At 32.8% G+C, this 20,341-nt stretch overlaps 1 protein-coding gene across 6 annotated transcripts in view; it reads left to right on the top strand.

The window, feature by feature from the left end:
* The window catches only part of ANKRD17 (ankyrin repeat domain 17), a 164,862-nt gene that overhangs the window by 24,902 nt on the left and 119,619 nt on the right, over window positions 1-20,341 (top strand). Inside the window, exon 1 of one of the 6 annotated variants that reach the window (XM_045881018.3) lies at window positions 8,625-8,983. The exons of the other annotated variants lie outside the window; for them this stretch is intronic. Coding sequence (XP_045736974.1) covers window positions 8,930-8,983 — 54 coding nt within the window. The 5' untranslated portion in view covers window positions 8,625-8,929. Of the gene's footprint in view, window positions 1-8,624; window positions 8,984-20,341 lie in introns of those variants that run through there. 6 annotated transcript variants of the gene reach the window in all.

Here is a 20,341-nt window from a genome sequence, read left to right as displayed (position 1 = left end):
TGTGGCCTTTGAATTTTGAAAAAATCTTGTATGCATCACATTTACAACATTAAAAACATTACAGAAGTTGCATCTACCTAGTTAGATAATAATGCTTTTATTTATGAAGTGACATTTCAGGGGTACATGGTTTTTAGAAACTGAGGTAGAAATAGAAGACACATAGAGATTAATTCCAGGAAATAAGCAAGTTGTGTAGAATATGAATGTGGCTATTTTTATATAGAATGTATAATTATTTATTGACTGGCATATATTCTTGATTTTATATGTCAATTCCTGAAACCTTTCCATGATTCTTTTTTAAAAAAATATTTATTGTTAAAAATTCGGATATATGGGAACATTTGGAGCCTTTCTTCCTGCCAATGACTCTTAGTAAGTTGACATTTTCTTTGATATATTGAAGACCAGGATTAGAAAAAGCCTACTTGTATGTTTTGCAGATTTGATTTTAAAGAATATAAAATTTTACAGTATTATATGCCTTTAAGTATTGTAAGTGTAAACTGCAAAAGATTCTAAGACCCACATATAGTATCTACTTAAATTGTACATAGTTTTTAAAGTAAGTTGGAGTGCTAAAAAAAAAAAAATCAAGTTATGTAAATGTATACCTTTAAAATAATTATGAGAAATACTTTAAAAATTAAGTGCTTTTACTGGAAATTGTGGAATTTGTGTAAGAGGGCAGTGGTTTCCTTAAGCATACAAAAACATACTACGTATAAAATTATGTTTGGCAGTTAAGTTATGCTTTTAAATAATCTGTAAGCTTATTCAGTGTCTACCCTTTAAACAATATCGACTGCCTTCATTGAGGGACATTGGCATATATGTGCTTTAGGAGTATGGGAGTTGATAGGCTTTCTAAAAATACTTGATTCTGATAAGAAATTGGTGATAAAGGAATTGAAAAATATGAATTTGATTTCATTAAGCATGCTAGTGAGATACCCATCACAGACATAAAAGTTGATAAATACTGCCTTCTGTTTTCTTATATTGTGCTGTTTTTTGTTGGAGATTTGGTAGTAAAACTGGGTATCTGAAATTTGTGGGGGAAGTTGAAAGTAATGGTAACAGATAGTTGTGTTGTGAGATAGCTTAATAAGGACCAAAGAAATATTTCAGTTACAGAGAATGAAATCTGTGTGTGTGTGTGTGTATGTGTATGAGGGTTGTGTTGGAATCCTATCTGTATATCCACTTTGGGAACTTTGGAAAGTCAGTTATGCTTTGAGATCTCTTTATGGGAAGATCCTTAAAGATTCTTTAGCTATGGTCAGGATTAGGTTAGTGGAATAAAGAATGATACTCTATTTTGTAATTTTTGGCCTAGCCTTAGGTGGATAAAGAGAATTTAATGTAATGCATTTCTTAGGAGATGGAGTTGTGAATCTGGAAGAATAGTCAGTCTTTCGATATTTGCAGTAATTGCTTGCTGACAAACCATTCGAAATTTTTTATTAATAATTAGGCTGGAAGTAGAGTGGTAACAGGCATCATGAGAGACCAGACTGATTGGAGCTTGTTGCCAGTGACCCCAAACGATCCAGGAACCAAAGGAGAAGAGCCAGTGACGGTATTAGAGCTATCCACGGTTAGTTGGATAGTTTTTACACCCTAATTATTTTCCATGTCTTTGATACTATCTTAAGCATGTTACCTGGAGCTGTTTCTTCAGTCTCCTAGAGTAGGATAGTTGTCTTTCACAAGGGTGGAAGAAATTGGTGACTCTAAAAAGTTGGTTTTGGACTTAAGTCTTTTCTTGTAATTTGTATTTTTATCCTCAGCCCCTCTTCTTTCTCTACCAGTCTTCCTGTGTGGTATGTATGTGTGTGTGTGGCGGGGCGGGGGTTGTGTATGTGGCGTATTTCTTTTTGTTGGAGATACTTGTTGCTTTGGAGCAGAGGACAGCTGATGTGTTGCTGACCAAATTGAGAGTGCTGTACTATCAGTAGATTTATCCTGTTTGGAACAAAAATAAACAATATTGAAATAGCTAATTTCTTTTATATATGTACTTTTTAAAATTTTATTTGAGAATGCACAGTACAGACAAACTTGGGGAGGTGAGTGTGACCTAAAATCAATAAATATTTTATCAATTTTGTATACATAGAACCTATTGTGAAATACTGGAAAAAGAATGAATTCATGGTGTAACCCATCCTGGGTGGAGACAACAAATGCAACTGTCCAACGGGCACACTGTGCAAATGTGAAAAGAGGGACAAGCTGCTTTGTTTCTTACTTTGCTTACTATGTTATTTATGTTTGGACAAGACTGTGCTTGTATTCCATTCTATACATAGGACACATCTGGATGAAATATTTTGTTTAAATATATTGAAATTTTCTCTCTTATTCAAAGTGGAATTTTGGGTTTTAATTATTAGTTGGATTAAAGGAAAATGGAAAGGGAGTATAAATCAGAGAAAAGGAAAAAATCATGGAAGATTTTGATTTGAAACTTTGTGGAGAAACAGGTTCAAGTTTTTCTAGATTATTGACTCTTGGAGGTGGACCAACTTTGTCAGTCTATATCCATTACGCAGTATAAGGCCTGTCACCTAATAAGCACAAAAATATTTGTATAAATGCATGATGAAAATGCTAATGATGATCTTTCCAAAAAAACGTTTGCTAGGGCTTTTTATAATATTAGCCTTGAAAAACATTCTGCAATAAGATAAATTATTATAAAATAGTTCATACCTTTAGCCTCAATTTAAAATATACTACTGGATGGCCTTTGCATTATTTTATTTATGAGGTTACAATTTTAAATATCCTTACTTAATCACCTTTTAGGTATTCCTGCACATATCCAGAAGCATGTCCAACTGTTAACATTTGGTATGGAGGTTCTAGTGAAGGTTTAATCATTCTTATTTTTAAATATTATTATCAAATTTGGCCCTGGAATGTGTGTCAAGAAACTAAGATAGAAACTGTTAGTGCTCTTTATGTTAATAGAAATTGCTTATGTGTGGCTCTCTCTTCTTATCGTGTATTAGATTTTTTTTTTATAATGATGGAAGGATTACTTTAGAATTTTTGCTTTAAAAATGAGTAGTTTGAAATAAATGTGGAAGGGCAACAAATATATCCAACAATATTTAATTAATTTACTTTAGTGAGAACATACCCAAAGAATTTTGTATCTTTAGAATACTAAATTCTGGCAAAACTTCACAGTTTAGTCCTAAGTTAAAGAACCATTAAACCTGAATGGATTTTGTATTCTAGCAAAAGTAGATGTAAAAAAGTTTTTTTAAATTTTAGTTTTTTATTTTATTTTATTTATTTTTAAGTAGGCTCCACACCCGGTGTGGAGCCCAGCACGGGGCTTGAACTCATGACCCTGAGATCAAGACCTGAGCTGAAATCAAATTGGACACTTAATCGACACAGTCGATTAAGTGTCCAATTAAAAGATTAAAAATTTTTTAATTTTTAAAAAGATATTTTCCTCCCCATTTTTTTCTCTTCTCCAAATACATGTATATAGATAGATAGAGTCTGCATTGTTGCCTTTTTTCTTTAATTTGTCTTTCTTTTCTTTTTTCTCTTTCTTTCTTTCTTTCTTTCTTTCTTTCTTTCTTTCTTTCTTTCTTTCTTTCTTCCTTCCTTCCTTCCTTCCTTCCTTCCTTCCTTCCTTCCTTCCTTCCTTCCTTTCTTTCTTTCTTTCTTCCTTTCTTTCTTCCTTTCTTTCTTTCTTTCCTTTCCTTTCCTTTCTTTCTTGTAAATAGCAATTGAAGTTCCTAATCTGTCGGGGAATGAATATATGTGATTTATTTTGGTAAGGGACAGAAGTATTTTGGTAAGGGACAGAAATTTTTTTATTATGCTTTATGTGATTTATTTTGGTAAGGGTCCCAAGTATTTTGGTAAGGGACAGAAATTAAATGAGAGGAGGTGTAACTTTAATTTGAGATTACTTGAAAAGTGGAAATGATGAACTAGGGATAAACATAGATATGGGTTTTAAAAACTTGCTGATTTCTGAACTGGGTTTTTTAATAGATTTGTGTCAATACTTAATATTTCTATAGAAGTAGTCTCATTCATTGTCAAAATATAAATTAATTCAACTTCTTCAGAGTATGGTAGCATAAAAGTTTAAATAGATATATCTATCAAGAAATGGACCATACAGTTATATTTAGGCATGTGTATTATGTGTGCCCTTGCTCTGGGCATGCTCATCGCAGCATTATGAAACATTAGAGACAACACAAATACCCATCAGTAGGGAACTGATTAAATACAGTATAGTTCTTCAGTGAAAATTTTAGCAGCTATCAAAATCAAAGCGATAGACCCACATGTGCTAACCTGAAACAATTATCATGGAGTGTTAAATTTTAAAAATGGGGATGCAGAAGAATATGCATAATATGCTTCCATTTGTATAAAAAGTAATCTTACACTAAGATATACATCATGTATGTAGATTATTTCTAGAATACACTAATTGTGCCTTTTAAGAGTTGCTAAGAGGTAGGTTTACTGTTCTTTATTTTCTTATATATGTGAATGTTTTCCATGAACATGTATTACTTTAAAGATTTTTTTTTTTTTTATTTGAGAGAGAGAGAATGAGAGAGAGAGAGCACATGAGAGGGGGGAGGGTCAGAGGGAGGAGCAGACTCCCTGCAGAGCAGGGAGCCCGATGCGGGACTCGATCCCGGGACTCCAGGATCATGACCTGAGCCGAAGGCAGTCGCTTAACCAACTGAGCCACCCAGGCGCCCGAACATGTATTACTTTAAACACCATAGTTAATAAAAAAGAAAGTAAACATTGGTTGTAATGAAAAGAATATCACTGTGCTACATTAGACTTCTAGAACCTTCAGTTATTATTATGGCATGATTGGTTCAGGAGAAATATAAGGTAAAATCATGGAGATAGTGTTTTTTGTTTTTTTTTTAAGATTTTATTTATTTGTCAGAGAGAGAAGCACAAGTAGGGGAAGTGGCCGAGGGAGAAGCAGTCCCTGCTGAGCAAGGAGCCCGATGCAGGACTTGATCCCAGGACAAAGTCCTGGGATCATGACCTGAGCCACAGTCAGACGCTTAACCAACTTGAGTCACCCAGACATCCTGAGAGAGTGTTGTTTTAATAAAGTTGCTTTCAGAAATTTGACCAGATTTTATTAGTCTTTTGAGTTCTGTTTAATTCTTTAATATCTGTATCATTTATGCTTGGTCCAGGTTATTTCACACTTGGGTTTCATATTTCTGCTAAAATACAACTTACAGGTAGAAAAGAGAAAGAGATACTACAAAGTAAGATTATGTTTCACACATTTTGAGAGGTGAAGTTGTATATTTTTCTAGTAGTTTGCTTTTTTGTAGGTGGGTGAAATTGTTACATTTGTCCTACCACCAATGATCTGTCCTTGCTTGGAAATGTGGATTTTGAAAAGAAACAAAAAAAAATTTGATGCGAATAAACTCCCTTTACAAGGAATTTTTGATTAAAAATAGTTTTATATGGGGGAACAAACATCAAAGTGTTAAGTCACAAAATAATGTTGCTTGCTTGTCCTCAACACATTTGTGTGTGTGTGTGTGGTTTTCTTGTTCCTTATTCAAAGAAACCAGTGCTGGTCCTAAATAAAATTGTAATATTAGAAGATTTCCTTCATCCAGTCTTGGTATTTATTGAGCTTCTTTTGTCCTTTCCCCTCTTTTTTATGAGAGGCTTTTCTCTTCACTTTGGACATTTGAATCTTACTTTTAGTATTTTCTTTTATGATTTGTTATTTACATATGTTGGCTTGCATTTGTTTGCATAACTGTTCTATGTTAATTACTATTTGCACTTTAATGCTTTTGCTCTTGGCAAAAAATGAAAGACCTTGTGCCATTGAAATCAGTTTAGGCAACTGGAAAAACAGGGTGTTTTGTTTTTTTTTTTTTTGCCTAGGTGATGAGGTTGAACTAGAAGGAAGGTGTCTCACTTTGGTATGTAGGATTTTAAGGCTGATACATATGAATCACTTTCACACACTTTGCCCAAGTATTTCATGCTGTGGCATAGGTCATCATATTAACAAAAAGGACCAGAAAATAAAAATAAATAATTGTTTTGCTTGTATAATAAAAAAATTACAGAAATTCTGAAATAATATATTCTGCTTGTTGTGTTGAGTATTTCTAATATCTTATTTCAGTGACCTAGTCACAGATCAAATGTTTTTGTTATGAGAAATTATTCCTAATGGTAGCAATAATTAGGATGCATTACTGGCTATCCAACAATTCCCAAATTCATGGCATTTGTTGTTCAACAAATGCTTAAGTGCCTGCTCTATGCCAGAGACTGTGCTGGCCCTGGGTATATGTTGGCGACAAAATGTTACCTGCTTTCATCAAGCTTCTGATGTGTAGGAGAGAGAGAGATGATAAATGGATATAAACATCCATAATCTTGGAGGAAAACTGTAATCACATATTTTTTCATAAAAACTTAACAATAATTATCTAAAAAGATAAGAGAAGCACCCTGTAATCCTAGAACAGAAGGGAAGGAGAGAGTAAATGGTTTAATTGACTTGAGGCATAAGGGCCCTGATTCCTTAGCATATAAAGTTGGAAAGCCTATTGGTTTGTGGGAAATAAAAGTGACCTAATGTAAGAGTTCTTTGAACTCAAACCTGTCTTTGCTTGCTTATGTTGGAGAAAGGTTTGAGAAAGAAAAACCTTGTTACTGACTTCTCTTAATCTAAGGGTGAAGCAATTTGATGCATAAAAATAATTGACCTTGAAGAAAGGAAATAGTAAAAGCCCTTTTGCTAGTTTCTCTTAAGCCAGGTCTTAACAATGCAAATTATTTTGTTTCAGAAGCCTCCACAAATGCCAGGCATACCCATACTTAGATGTAATCACTATATATGGCCTGAGGGAAAACCTTATTTTTAATATCATTTGTTTTCCATTAATTTCACACAGCCTTTGGAGTCAGACTGTTCTGGGTTTGAATTCTTACCCTGCTATAAAACTGTGCACACTTTCTGAGACTTGATTTCCTTATTCATAAAATGAGACTAATATTACCTGGAGGAATAGATAGAGGATAGACTCTTGAGCCAACTGCCTGGGTTTAAATTTTAGCTCCTCAGCTTAATTATCTTAGTTGGGAATAAGTTGGGCAAATTTCTTAACCCTTTTGTGTCTTAGTTTCTACATATGTAGAATGGAGATAATAGTTCCTACCTTTCTTTTGGGATTATTGTGAGAATTAAATGAGTTAATACATACAAAGCACTTAAAATGGCATGTGGCATATAGTAAGCATGATGTAATTCTTTTTTTTTTTTCTGCATGATGTAATTCTTAATATTATTTTAAATTATTATCACCTAGCAGGGTTATTATAAGGGTGAAATAACATGTTTATTAACAAAAAAGCCTCATTTTTTCTGACACATTAAGGGTACCCCCTAAATATCAGATATTAAGTACTAGCTAATTTTTCTTATTTAATATTCATATATTAAGAAATTTTATGCCTTAAGAAAGATGCTGTTAAGAAATTTTATGCCTTACTGACTATATCTAGAATAGTTTCTAATATGCAGAAGATACTCCATGTTGAATGAATGTTATACTGTTTTAGAGGTAAATAATCTGAGGCCCAAGAGAAATACAAAATCCTTTTCCACTGAAACACGACATCATTTTGAGGAGACATTACTGGCAATGTCATTCGCTTTTCTCAGCTTAGATTTGGCCATATGTGTTAATAATAACTCCCTCCTCTAATTTTTTTCCTATATTCTCCCTTTCCTTTAAAAAATCACTTTCCTTAGGAAAATTTAGGCAAGAAAAACTGTTCACCTTAGAATTATAATTAGATTGGTTAATCAGTACATTGAGGAATCACTTCAGTTTTAGTTTGTGTGGCACTCCTACCCATGCACAGTTAATTTTATTTCTGCCACAAAGCGTAAAGCATTGTTCCTTTTCCATTGCATTTTTTTCATATTCCAGATTACATAAGGAAGAAATTTGACAAAGTAACAAATGTTACTAAATTGAGGATCAGTTATACTAGTGAATATAATATAAATTGGCTCTGCTGTCAGTCACCAACTTTATTTGCTGTTTAATGATCCAGATAGTGTTTCTGAATTTCATTTATCTGAAATCTCTTAGTTTCTTGTAGTATTTATGATAGGGGGTGGGGGAAAGGCCATTCCTCTGGTTAGTAAATGAAGTTAAAGACATTCTTAGAAAATGAATATAACCATGATGTGTTATGTCTTGCTTCAGTACTTGTAAGTCAGTTGAATGTTGATCTCATTCTCTTAGATATTTCCAGATTAGTTTCTAGAATACCAGTTTGCTATTAAAAAAATCTACATTAAAAATTATTTTTGACACCCTTAAGTCAGCACCTGTAATGTATATGTTATGTAATACATTTGCCTGATGTAGCAAATTCCTAATTTGGTATTACCTTGCCTCCTTCTTTGCGTATTTAATACAGCCATTAATCTCACTACAAGGCTTTACTAAGGATAAATTGCTACGTAACCCACTTCAACCTCTTTTGTTCAACCAGGAAGCCAGACGTGTTTAAATAGCTTTTAAAAAAATGTATAATTATTTCTTTTTTTGAAATTTTAGGATTTTAAAATTTGGTATGGTAAAATAGGGGACTTTATTTATTTTGTCTGTTGAAATTACTTGACAGAAGTTTGCTTTGGAATAGAGCTTCTGTATCTTTAAAAAATACACAGTGAGTCACCCCCTGCTCTTTTGGTAGATGCCTGGCTAGTGAACAGCTAAGCTGCTTTAGGCATGTAATAGAACATTCCATTTCCTGTTCCCTTGCTGACACAGAGGAGTGTTCCTGCTGGCAATGATCTAATCATAGTGCAGTAAGAAACATGGCAGTTTGATAAAACATGGTGGAGACAGCGGCTGAAATGGAAGCATATGTTCTAGAAGACATTCTTGAGGTAGGGCTAGGTTTGTAAATGAAATGAAAGTTGAAATCTGAACAAAGAAATCTTATCTGCCGGAATTATTTTACAGATGAATAGATTAGAGGAGAGAGCAAAGAGAGACAGAGCATAAAAAAGCAAGATATGGTCAGACCTTATTCCTTGTGAGAATTTGCCAGTCTGGTTCACATGATTACTAAACAGGTCTAGAATTATTTTGTTTAAACTTCATGTTTTGTAAATTGTAAATATATGTTTGATAGAAAAAAAAGAAAGGGCCTCGGACTTAATAAAAAACGTTGGCTGGTGGTGACCTTTAGATTAACTCATTAGAAGGTGGGGTCTACAAAGCAGCTTTGAGTAGGTTTAGTGTCATATGTCTTAGAATTCATTTACATATTTAAGCCCAAAGCTCTGCTTGCTGTTAACTATTAAAAACAGCTGATTATTTTCGTTTCTGGAATAAAATTAAGCATATATATCAATCTGATGCTTAATTTAGCTGGTACATTCTGGTTCTGGATTTTTCATGTGACTTTGACATTAGAAAATAAATTATTAAGTTAAAAAATAAAAGACCCTAAGATTAAGGCATTATGATTGAGAGCTCACAATAAAAATCTGCATTTTGAGTCATGAGAATTTTAAATTAATTTTCTTTTTTTCCTTGGTTGTATCAATTTTATAAGAACCTATTTGAGTATAAATCAGTTCCAGGAAATACATGTCAAAGTGAAACTGTAATGGGCTTTGGCTTTGCTTGTAGTATAACTATCAAACATTTGTATTTGTAGATATAGATATATTTAATGCCCATTTTTAAATCTATGGATGTGTAGAGTTTTTCCCTCCCTCATTAAAAAAATACTAATAAGATAAAGAGGCTCATGATGGTGAGTGGTATTCCTAATACTTACACTGTTAAGACAATTTATTAAATATTTCACTATCTGCAGGAAGAGATTGTATTGGGGGAGAGGGCTTGGGAAAATAGGCTGCAAAGGGAAGCTAGGCGGGGTTAGCAGGAGAAAAAAAAGCCTATGCGCATTATAAAGTGCTGCATGATCAATGAGCATTTTCTGGAGTCCCTCAGTGTGTGCTTGGAGCTGACATTGCAGCAAGTCTCATGGTTGTTCTGCAGAATGAAAACTGATTCCATTGTATTATCTCGCTCCTTGCAGACACCTGCCAACATACTTTTCCCCCTCTCCTAAGAGCTTATTGTCTGAGTTGAATCCTCTGGTTAATTTCCATTCTTTTCTCTCTCTCTCTTTTTAAACTTTGATACTACTGAGTTTTCTTTATTTTTTTTATACTATTGAGTATTCTTAGAAATGGTATGAATTACCTACTTAGAAATAGTGGTATGTACTCTCATGAGGGAACTTCAGTAATTAGGAATGGTCAGTGACTTAGTGGTTCAGTTTAAACAAGTCTGATTAGATTATAAAGTTCTAGTGGTATATTTTAACGTGCTTTTTAATTTTTGTGTGGATTTTAAAGAACAGTATTTTACAGATTACAATAAATCTATTTTTGATGTTTTCTTTAGCCATTTAAAATTTCAGTATATAACAGATTTTACAAGTCTTATTTATTTTCTGGGAAAAACCCACTTGAGCATAATTTTGTGCCTCTTATATAGGTTTTTCTAATACTGTCTCAGAAATTGGCTTTTCATTATTTCCACTAAAATTGTTTAATATGTTTTTACATTACCCAATTTGTTCATATTACTGGTTATTAAAATAACCTCTGTAACTTTAATTGTTCTAATTTTCAATCTCAGTTTCTCATATACCTGTTGCATTAAATCATACTGAGTAGTTTTCTCTTTATTTTTATTATTTAACTATTTGTCAATAATTGGCAGACTAAATGAGAAAAATTACCAAGTAGTAATCAAATATGTTTCTTTTCCAAAATTATAAGTAGTCATAATGACCTAAGAGAGTAAACTTGTTATCTCTGGAGCTAAATGTACCATTTTTAAAAATACCTCATATTGCAAGTGAATAGCATTTTACACTACAAGCTTTCCAGAAAATTATTTTTTCTTTTTTTGAAAAGAGTTAACTCCTTGTATAAATGTCCAATAATGAATAATGAAGTTTGTCTATATACCACAGTGACAATTTTATTATTATACCTAAAATTGAGCTATTTTAAGTTTGTCACCATGATGTTCATCTTTGTGACTTTATTGAACATCTGGAATTTTATGTAGATTTCTGGTTATTTACATTAAACATTGGACCCCTTCTATTTTTTTGTCTTCAAGTATAATGTGGTCCTTTGAATCAAATTTCTTGAAGGTGCTCTTATTAAATCTTAGTAAAAAAAAAATCAGTATCAGTGAATATAGTGCAGATTAATTTTCATGATGCTATAGTTTACCTTTTAAATTTGTTTATTTATATATTGTTTATTATATATCCCCATATGTATTTAACTTGAATTTTTAAGTGATCTTCAATATCTTAAGTAAAATATTGTAAGTTTCTGAAACTTAAACTGGAAAAGGTTGTTTTCAACTTAGTATCATTGCTTCTTAACTGCCCAAGATAATGGATTAAATTGAATAACTTCTTTATTTAAATTATCCATATAATCCAGTCAGTAATTTTCTTTTCCAAACCAAAGTGTTTGTGTTTTTGCTCACCTTAACTAATACTTGGGAAAATAGCCAAATACAGATGATAGAAAGAGCTTAGGAGTCTATATAAATCTCTTTCCCTCTCTCTTTTTTTTAATTCATTAATGTTATTTTTGCTGAGACAGGATTATAATTTTAGAAATTTGATGCTTTTCCTATAGGTCATATGTAATAATGGATCTTAGTACTTAGATCAGTGAGAAGAGATAGTCCTCCAAACTTTTTTTTGTATATTTCAAATTTGTGTGACCAAATACTGTGTATATAAGCCAGAGAGGTTTATGTATAAGCTCTTTATATGAAAACATGAATCTTATGAGAGGTCATTTCAGAAACTTGATTATATATATTCTAGTTTTATTTATAATTGAACCAGTTTTTTTTTTTTTTTTAAAGATTTTATTTATTTATTTGAGACAGAGAGAGCACATGAGAGGGGGGAGGGTCAGAGGGAGAAGCAGGCTCCCTGCCGAGCAGGGAGCCCGATGCGGGACTCGATCCTGGGACTCCAGGATCATGACCTGAGCCGAAGGCAGTCGCTTAACCAACTGAGCCACCCAGGCGCCCTAATTGAACCAGTTTTGATAGTTTTCTGTAAAAATTATTTTACAAATGAGAAAATTTCACAAATATTATCTTAATTTTTATTAATTTCAGAATGCTTTTTTGATATATTTTTTATTTTAAAAAGTAGCAATTTTATGAAAATAAGAATGCAGTATTAAGTATAGTAACTCTAATGCCCAGTCTTGTTCCTTCATCAGACCAAAGCCACGGTTTCTAGCTTCATCTGTACTTGATTTTATAGGTTGTATATAAGCTAAAAGCCCCAACTCTGTTTTTTCCTTACAGAAAGATCCAGTGGGTTGAGCATTTGGCTGAATCCTTTAGGGTAGAACTAAATTAAGGGTCAGATTTAAACGTGGGAAGTAGATTTATTATGAAACCATTTCTTATTCTGTATTTATCATGACATCAGAGAGTTTTTTGCTTTTGTTTTTGTTCTTAAATAAGATTGAAAGAGTCGCAGGGAAGTTGTTTCCTTTTGATTTGTCAACATGATGGGCTAATGGTAAATAGTGCATTTTAGTTCAAACGGGTAATCTGCTTCCTATTTCCCATGAAAATTATTTTTAGTAATGATACAAAATCTCTATGAAGTAGACTCTTTGAACAGGTACTTGCTATATATCTTTTTATTCTATAGAATATATTGGTTTGTGTAATACACATCATTTATATATTGTATCAGCAAGTCTTCAGTGGATTTCTAAAGTTCTATATTTAGTATAACCATGGTAACATTTTTCACAAGGAAGAATTGTAGTAACTCTTAGGACATAAGTATAAATTGATCTAGAGGCAGAAAAGTTAAGTTAAATATGTAAATTTTTGAATTGATATAAGTAACATTTTCCATTCATTAAGAGGTTTTGGAAAGATTAGACAGTTGAACAGATTGAATCTTATAATTTCACTCCAGTATTTATTGAGTACCTTCAGTGTGCTAGGTACTTGAAATTCAATGAAATGAGTCCAGCTAATTTTGCTTCACAAACTAAAAGTTCAGAAGACAGAATATCTGCCACTGGTATTTAAATATTCTTGAATTCAGGATGCATTCAACTGTGTATTTGAATACTAGTATTTTACTTCATTTGTTCATTTGAATAATTTGAAACCCACGTTTTCAGCATTCTGAATTTTTCAGTAAGCATATATTTTCCTTAATTTAAGCACTTGTAGGTTATCTTTTTTATGCTTATCTATGTAATTGTTAAGCATATTTATGAATGTTGGGCTGTCCAGAAAGTCTCCTGGGTCCTGTTTTCTGTTTTTTGTCCTTAAAGATTTTTCTATTGCCATTTAAATCAGTATGTTATGTATGAGTGGATGTGTATGTATACATATAACACACTCATATATATGCTTCATATACTCTACATACACACATTCATGTTCCTGCTATATTATGCACTATGAATACTTTTATTTGAAAAGTGTGTTTATCTTGGAGGGAGGGGCAGAAGTTGCAACATTGCTTTCATACACCAACTTCGGGGGAAGGATGGGGGAATAGCAGAGGATAGCTAAAAGATGCACTTAAATTAGTTTATAATCCCTGTAAATACTAATGTTTCAGTAGAGTGTGAAAGCTCCAGACAGCTTGCAAAAATAATAGTGTAACTAGAAGTGTATGAATTAATCTGTTACTCTCATATGAGAGTAAGGGCAGACTTGTCCAGATGCCACTAGTCCCATGTTAATCCATCATAGTGTAGTAGTTAATGCATGCTATGGTGTGTGAATTAAGAAGGGTCTACATCATGTATTATCTGCATATACATGCAAAAACATTGACACTTTCCTGGTTCCGCGTTGTTAGGGGTCCTTGTTCCGACACCTGACTAAAGAACTCATTCTGATAGGAAGTGAACTGGTCACTACAGAATTGGTGAGCATCAAAGTTCTGCTTAACCACTGATATTTGGTTTATATAGCTTCCAGATTTTGAAGACAAAGGCCTTTCAGGAGGTGTTCATAAACGTTAAATGTCCATCAGATAACTTTTGGTTTAATGAGGGGTTAAATCAATATTGGTCATTAATAATTTGGTCTTGGATAGAATCAGGCTTCTAACTAGCTGGTTATATATGGATATATGTTGTACGTTGGATACCCACATAGTTTTATGGTGGCAGTAGTAATTGAGCACATTAGTTACCATTTATTGAAATTTTAAGGTGTATACAGAGGGACTATTCCAAGTACTCCAGAAGCATTGTTTTATTTAATCCTCTAAATGACTCTCTGAAGAGGTAGGTATCCATTTCCTAGAATGTTTGTAAGGAATAAATGAGATAATTGGTATAAACATTTAGCACAGCTAACAGTTAATACTTGACTGTTAGCTCTTTTTTAAAGTGATGATAACCCTCATATACTATTTTATGTTAGTATCATTCCCCATTTGACAGACCAAGAAAACTTTAGCCTCAAAGATGATTAGAGTAGCAGTTCTCAAATTTTTTGATTTCAGGACTCTTTTACACTCTTAAAAATAATTGGGGACTCATTAGGATCTCTGTTTATGAGAGTTATATTTATAAATAATTATATTAGAAATTAAAATTAAGAACATCTAAAAACATTAACATTTATTCATTTAAAAATAATTAATATAAATCCATTACATGTTAACATTTTTATAAAAAATAATTTCCGAAAGAAAAGAAAACTGAGAAGAGTGGCATTGTTTTGCATTTTTACAACTATTTCTGAAGTCTGGCTTGATAGAAGATAACTAGATGCACATTTGCTTTTATATTCAATCTATTGTAATACATTATTTTGGAGGAAGTCTAAGAATAAGATCTGATCTTACACTTACATGAGGATAAAAAAAGGAAGAATATTTTCATATTCTTACAGATAATTACGGATATTCTTCGATACCACTCCTAAAACTACACAAACGCTAGTTTCCTAGAGGTTAGTTGCAGTGTGGAATATAAAAAAAACATTATCAGGGAGTTTTCTGAACTTTATTAGATTAAAATCCACTGGTTTAGTGCACATTTTGAATGGATCTTGTACTCATGCATAAGTTTGTAACATCATACATTGGTCATTTGGAAAATAATTTCTCACATACTTATTGACTTCCAAATATTGCTACATTTCATTCTGCAGTGTAAAAAAAAAACATACACATTTGCTAATATCAGCGCTTAACTTACAAAAGTCAAAAACTGGGAAGCTGTCACATTCACAGTGTCAGGGGTAAATTTTCCAAAATTCTAATTTTTGCCTGAAGGCTTGAATTTATTACTGATGACAAAGTGCGTTCTTTTCCTTGAAATGATAGGCTCACTTCATTCATTTTTGAGAAAATGTCTGCCAAATAAATATGAATAACCATAGTCTGTCTCAAGTAAAAATGGTATTCCACAAAAAAAGCTATTGGTTTAGCTCACATTTACACAAGTATTTGTCTTGACATAACCACCATACATGGGTATTTAGCAGAAATGTTTTCCATTTTGTCACAAAGAATATTAAAATGTCATATATTCAAGGTTGGAAATTTAAAAATTAATACTTTTTACTACTTCATAATGGAAACTGGCTTTCTTTCCTGCCACCCCCACCCCCTCCGCCTTTTTTAAATTATGAGTGCATGGCAGAAAGAATATGGTTGATACCATGGCCTTGATTCATGTTCAGGAGCCAGCAGTTTTCCTCACCATTATTTCTATATCGTCAGTGCAAATGTCAACACAGTAAGGGAAATAACATCTTAGTATTATAAGAATAGTTTTGACTTCACAGATCCTCTAGAAAAGTCAGGGATCCCCATGGATGTTGTGGACCACACTTGAGTAACTACTGGTTTACAGTATATTCCCCAAGTTCACAATCAGTAAGGACATAAAATTAAGATTTAAGTCTATTTGATTCAAATGTTTCCTTTTACCATTTTATCAAGTTTCTTAATTCATCACATAGTCCCAACTTCTTTAATCTCTTTTCTCCCTCTAGGATTTCTTTACTCTTCAACTATAATAAAGCAAGTTTAAGAAGTGGGAAGAACTTTGTGTGGAAATTTAATAATTGCTTAAAATTTTAAGTCCTAGGTTAGGATTTTGCAATATAAATTCAGAATTTATGAAAAAGGAGTTTGAGGACTCCTAAGTCTGAGTGAAAGGAGAAGCTAGAATTAAGTAGAAAATGGTTTTGCTTGTAAAATAACATTAAATAGTAACACTTTTGATTTTGAAAAAGACAGTTATTAAAATAAAACTGAAATGGATTTGTAAATTCTCTCATGTCTTGTTATGATTCTACTGAATAATTAGAAAAGCAGTTCATAAATTTATTTGAATACTCATATTTTAGCAAATGAAACAAATATATGAAGTAGTCAAATTTGAATATTTTTTTAAAGATTTATTTATTTATTTGAGAGACAGAATGCAAGAGCAGAGGGACAAACTCCCCACTGAGCAGGGAGCCCAATGTGGGGCTCTGTCTCCCAACCAGAAAGATCATGACCCTGAGCCAAAACCCAAGAGTCAGATGCTCAACCAACTGAGCCACCCAGGCGCGCCTTGAATATTTTTCACTTTAAAGGCTATTGGCTTCTTTTCTGTGTCCTATGACAGTTTGCAGCTGGTTTTCATCCAGTCAAGAGAAATTTTTTCTATGGGACTAGTTTTATTTTATATTGTCTATGAAAATGAAAAATATGATTCAGATAATGTACATCTCGGTTATCCAAAGGCTAAGCTGTTTGTTTCAAATTCCTTTGCCTACTGCAAAATTATTTATTTTTTATTTTTATTTTTTTAAAGGTTTTATTTATTTGACAGAGAGAGCACAAGCAGAAGGAGAGAGAGAGAGAAGCAGGCTCCCTGCTGAGCAAGGAGCCCAATGTGGGACTCTATCCCAGGACCCTGGGATCATGACCTGGCCGAAAGCAGCCGCTTAACCGACTGAACCACCCAGGCGTCCCAAAATTACATTATTTAAAATCTAACTTATACCTTTGTATTTATATAAACATGTATATTTTGTATGGCCTACATTTTTGCCGCAGTTTAATTTTGAAATTGGCATTGAAATCATGTGTTCCCACAGGAAATGAGGAATGTCAGTAACATCTGTACATCTCTTGTCTTTCCCACTTCTCAAATGCTAATAACTCTTCTCTGCTTCCAAATTCTAAAGGATTGTTGAGATGAGGAAGAGTGTTGAGCCAGTGTTAAACGGCTTGTTGGTTTCCTCTGCTGTCTTAATTTTTGTTTAGTTTCTGACCTTTTATGATTTAGCCTCTTTGAGTTTGGATACCTGCTGCCCACTTCATTTGTTTTTTTTTTTTTTCCTTCTACACATTGTCTAGATTCTGATCCTCTACTTGATGTTTGGATATTGTGGTCAACCTGGCTCTTTGATTTCACACAGATATTCTCATTTGTTCACCTTCTCATTCCTCTAGCTAGTGTTTATCCTTAGCTAGTTCTAAGCTTGAATTTGTCCTGTTGACACTTCCCCAGTCCTTGTCACATGTTCTGCATTTTTAATTTATGCCCTGTCATCATAACAAAGACCAGTATATATTTGTGTGAACTATATAAGCACGTTTGAGAAGTAGAGTTTCTAAATTCTTATATTTCATAAGGAAATACTGGTTAGGATTTTGCCAAAACATACTGGTGTTTAAGTGTTCACACATATTGGAAAGTTTTCCTTCTTAATATTTTGTCACATTTGTATAATATTTTGTTATCTTCTCAAAATATCTTTCTCAGTTTCTTTCCTGTTGTTCTTAGTTTTCTCTGTGAAATAAAATACATGGAGACAACAGTGGGTAGAAAGTTGCTCTCCCATAACTGTATCCATTTAAAGAACCAAAATATTAAGATTAAGCCCCACATATGTCATTTAAAAATATCTTGGCAGGTGAATCATCACTTTATAAATATTTTATGAATTATAAATATAAATCTTTCTAAAGTAAGTGAGTACTGAATTATGTTGACATTGATTTTTAAGTATTTTTAAATTATATTTAATGGGCTTTTTCATTGTCTTGAGTTTATAGTGTTGCCATATGATTTCCTGTGAGTAGTTTTATTCTTGGTGTCTTTAGTGACTTAGCATTGTACACTGAGCACTTAAATGCTTATGTCTCATTTTAATTTGAGGTATTCTTGTACAGTGAAGGAGCCACTTCTTTTTCCCTTTAGAAGTTCTTTGAACTCTTAGCCTTGCTTAGGTGTATACTCTACATGGAATAAGGAAGAAGAAATAGTAATTCATACTACTCAAATCAACCCAGGTGATCAATAGGTTATAGTTTTATGGTATATAATCTATGTTATTTGAAATAAATATTTTTTTATTCTTGATTTTCTTACTCTCTGAAGTTAAGTTGTACCATATAGATTCTCTACAATCCCTTCTAGATGTAAAAAAAAGTCTGTAACTAGTCCTCTTAAAGAATTGGCTTTAATAGCTTCCAAACAAGAAGTTTGAGATAATGGTCCCATATATTTCAGAAGCTTTATTACCCGTTTTACTGCTTTATTTTACATTAAAGAATCAAATCCAGACTCATTTTTGCACTTGATCTATTATTTGACTTCTTTTTACCCACCCATCTTTATCTTTTCTGAACTACTTCAGATTGCTAAATTTAGATCAAATTAGCTAGCAATCAGAACTAAATTGGAAATTTGATGAGTTTTGAGGTTTGGATTGTCCATAAGTTCCTTAGGCATACTAGATGATCTGGAAAACTGATAAGTTTTGTGTACTTTAGGTCTCAGAAATAATTTCTGTTTGGGCCCCCCATAATGGAGGTACTTCATGTTATAGTAAATAATGTCTTCAGCATTCCAAAAATAGACAAGCTTCATATTGTTTCTATAGAATGTAAGCCTAGATTTATGATAAAATGCAATTGGGTTTTTTAAAAAATATATATATATAATCTGAGTACTCAGTTTTCTGATGATCTGGTTTGTTCCAAGCATAAAATTTAGAACATCCGGAGCAGAGGTTGCAAACTGGTGGATTCTTGGCCAAATCAGACTTAGAAATGTGTTTTGGGGCGCCTGGGTGGCTCAGTTGGTTAAGCGACTGCCTTCGGCTCAGGTCATGATCCTGGAGTCCCTGGATCGAGTCCCTCATCGGGCTCCCTGCTCGGCAGGGAGTCTGCTTCTCCCTCTGACCCTCCCCCCTCTCATGTGCTCTCTCTCATTCTCTCTCAAATAAATAAATAAAATCTTTAAAAAAAAAAAAAAAAGAAATGTGTTTTGGATATCGGACATAATGTTGGCCCACAAGATGACCATTTATTTACATTTTCTCTAATTTCTTTCAGCACCGTAGTATTTTGTTTTTGCTTTGTTTTTATTTTTTTTTTTGATTCCCATATCTGATTGAGATGTTCTCTTCTATGACTGATTTGCTAAGAATTTTTATCATTGGGCGCCTGGGTGGCTCAGTTGTTAAGCATCTGCCTTCCGCTCAGGTCATGATCCCAGGGTCCTGGGATCTAGTCCTGCATCTGGCTCCCGGCTCTGCGGGAAACCTGCTTCTCCCTTTCCCACTCCCCCTGCTTGTGTTCCCTTTCTCACTGTGTCTCTCTCTGTCAAATAAATAAATAAAGTCTTAAAAAAAATTTTTTTTATCATTGTATCAGGTACTTTTATCTGTATCTTTTGAGATGATCTTATTATTTTCCTTCTTTATTCTGTTATTTTATGAATTATATAAATTAACTTTTAGATTTTAAGCCAGCTTTGTATTCTTGGGATAAACTCCTTTGTGGTCATCATATATGACCCTTTTTTGGATATGGCCAGGTTTGATTTACTTGTTAAGGATTATTGTTCTTCACAAGGCGTAGTGTTCTTTGGTTTCCTTTTTTAAATAAAACCTTTGACCATTTTTTTGTATCAGAAAGATGTTAGCTTCATAAAGTGACTGGGAGTGTATCTTTCTGTTTTGTTTTCTAAAAGCTTGTGTATAAATGAATATGTGATTGAATTGACCAGTGAAGTAATCTGCAATTAGTGTTTTGTTTGTGGGAAAATTGTTAATTAAAAATTCAATTTCTTTGGTAGATATATAGAGAGCTATTTAGCTTTTTTCTCTGTCAGTTTTGATAATTTGTAAATCTTGTAAGGAACCTATTTCAATCTAAGTTG

Source organism: Mirounga angustirostris, unplaced genomic scaffold (genome assembly GCF_029215605.1).
Source record: "Mirounga angustirostris isolate CCGP_5_RB_7025 unplaced genomic scaffold, mMirAng1.0.hap1 SCAF_2, whole genome shotgun sequence".
Classification (NCBI taxonomy): domain Eukaryota; kingdom Metazoa; phylum Chordata; class Mammalia; order Carnivora; family Phocidae; genus Mirounga; species Mirounga angustirostris.
The sequence above is the reverse complement of the archived record's forward strand: the minus strand, read 5'-3'. Positions and strand labels throughout refer to the sequence as shown.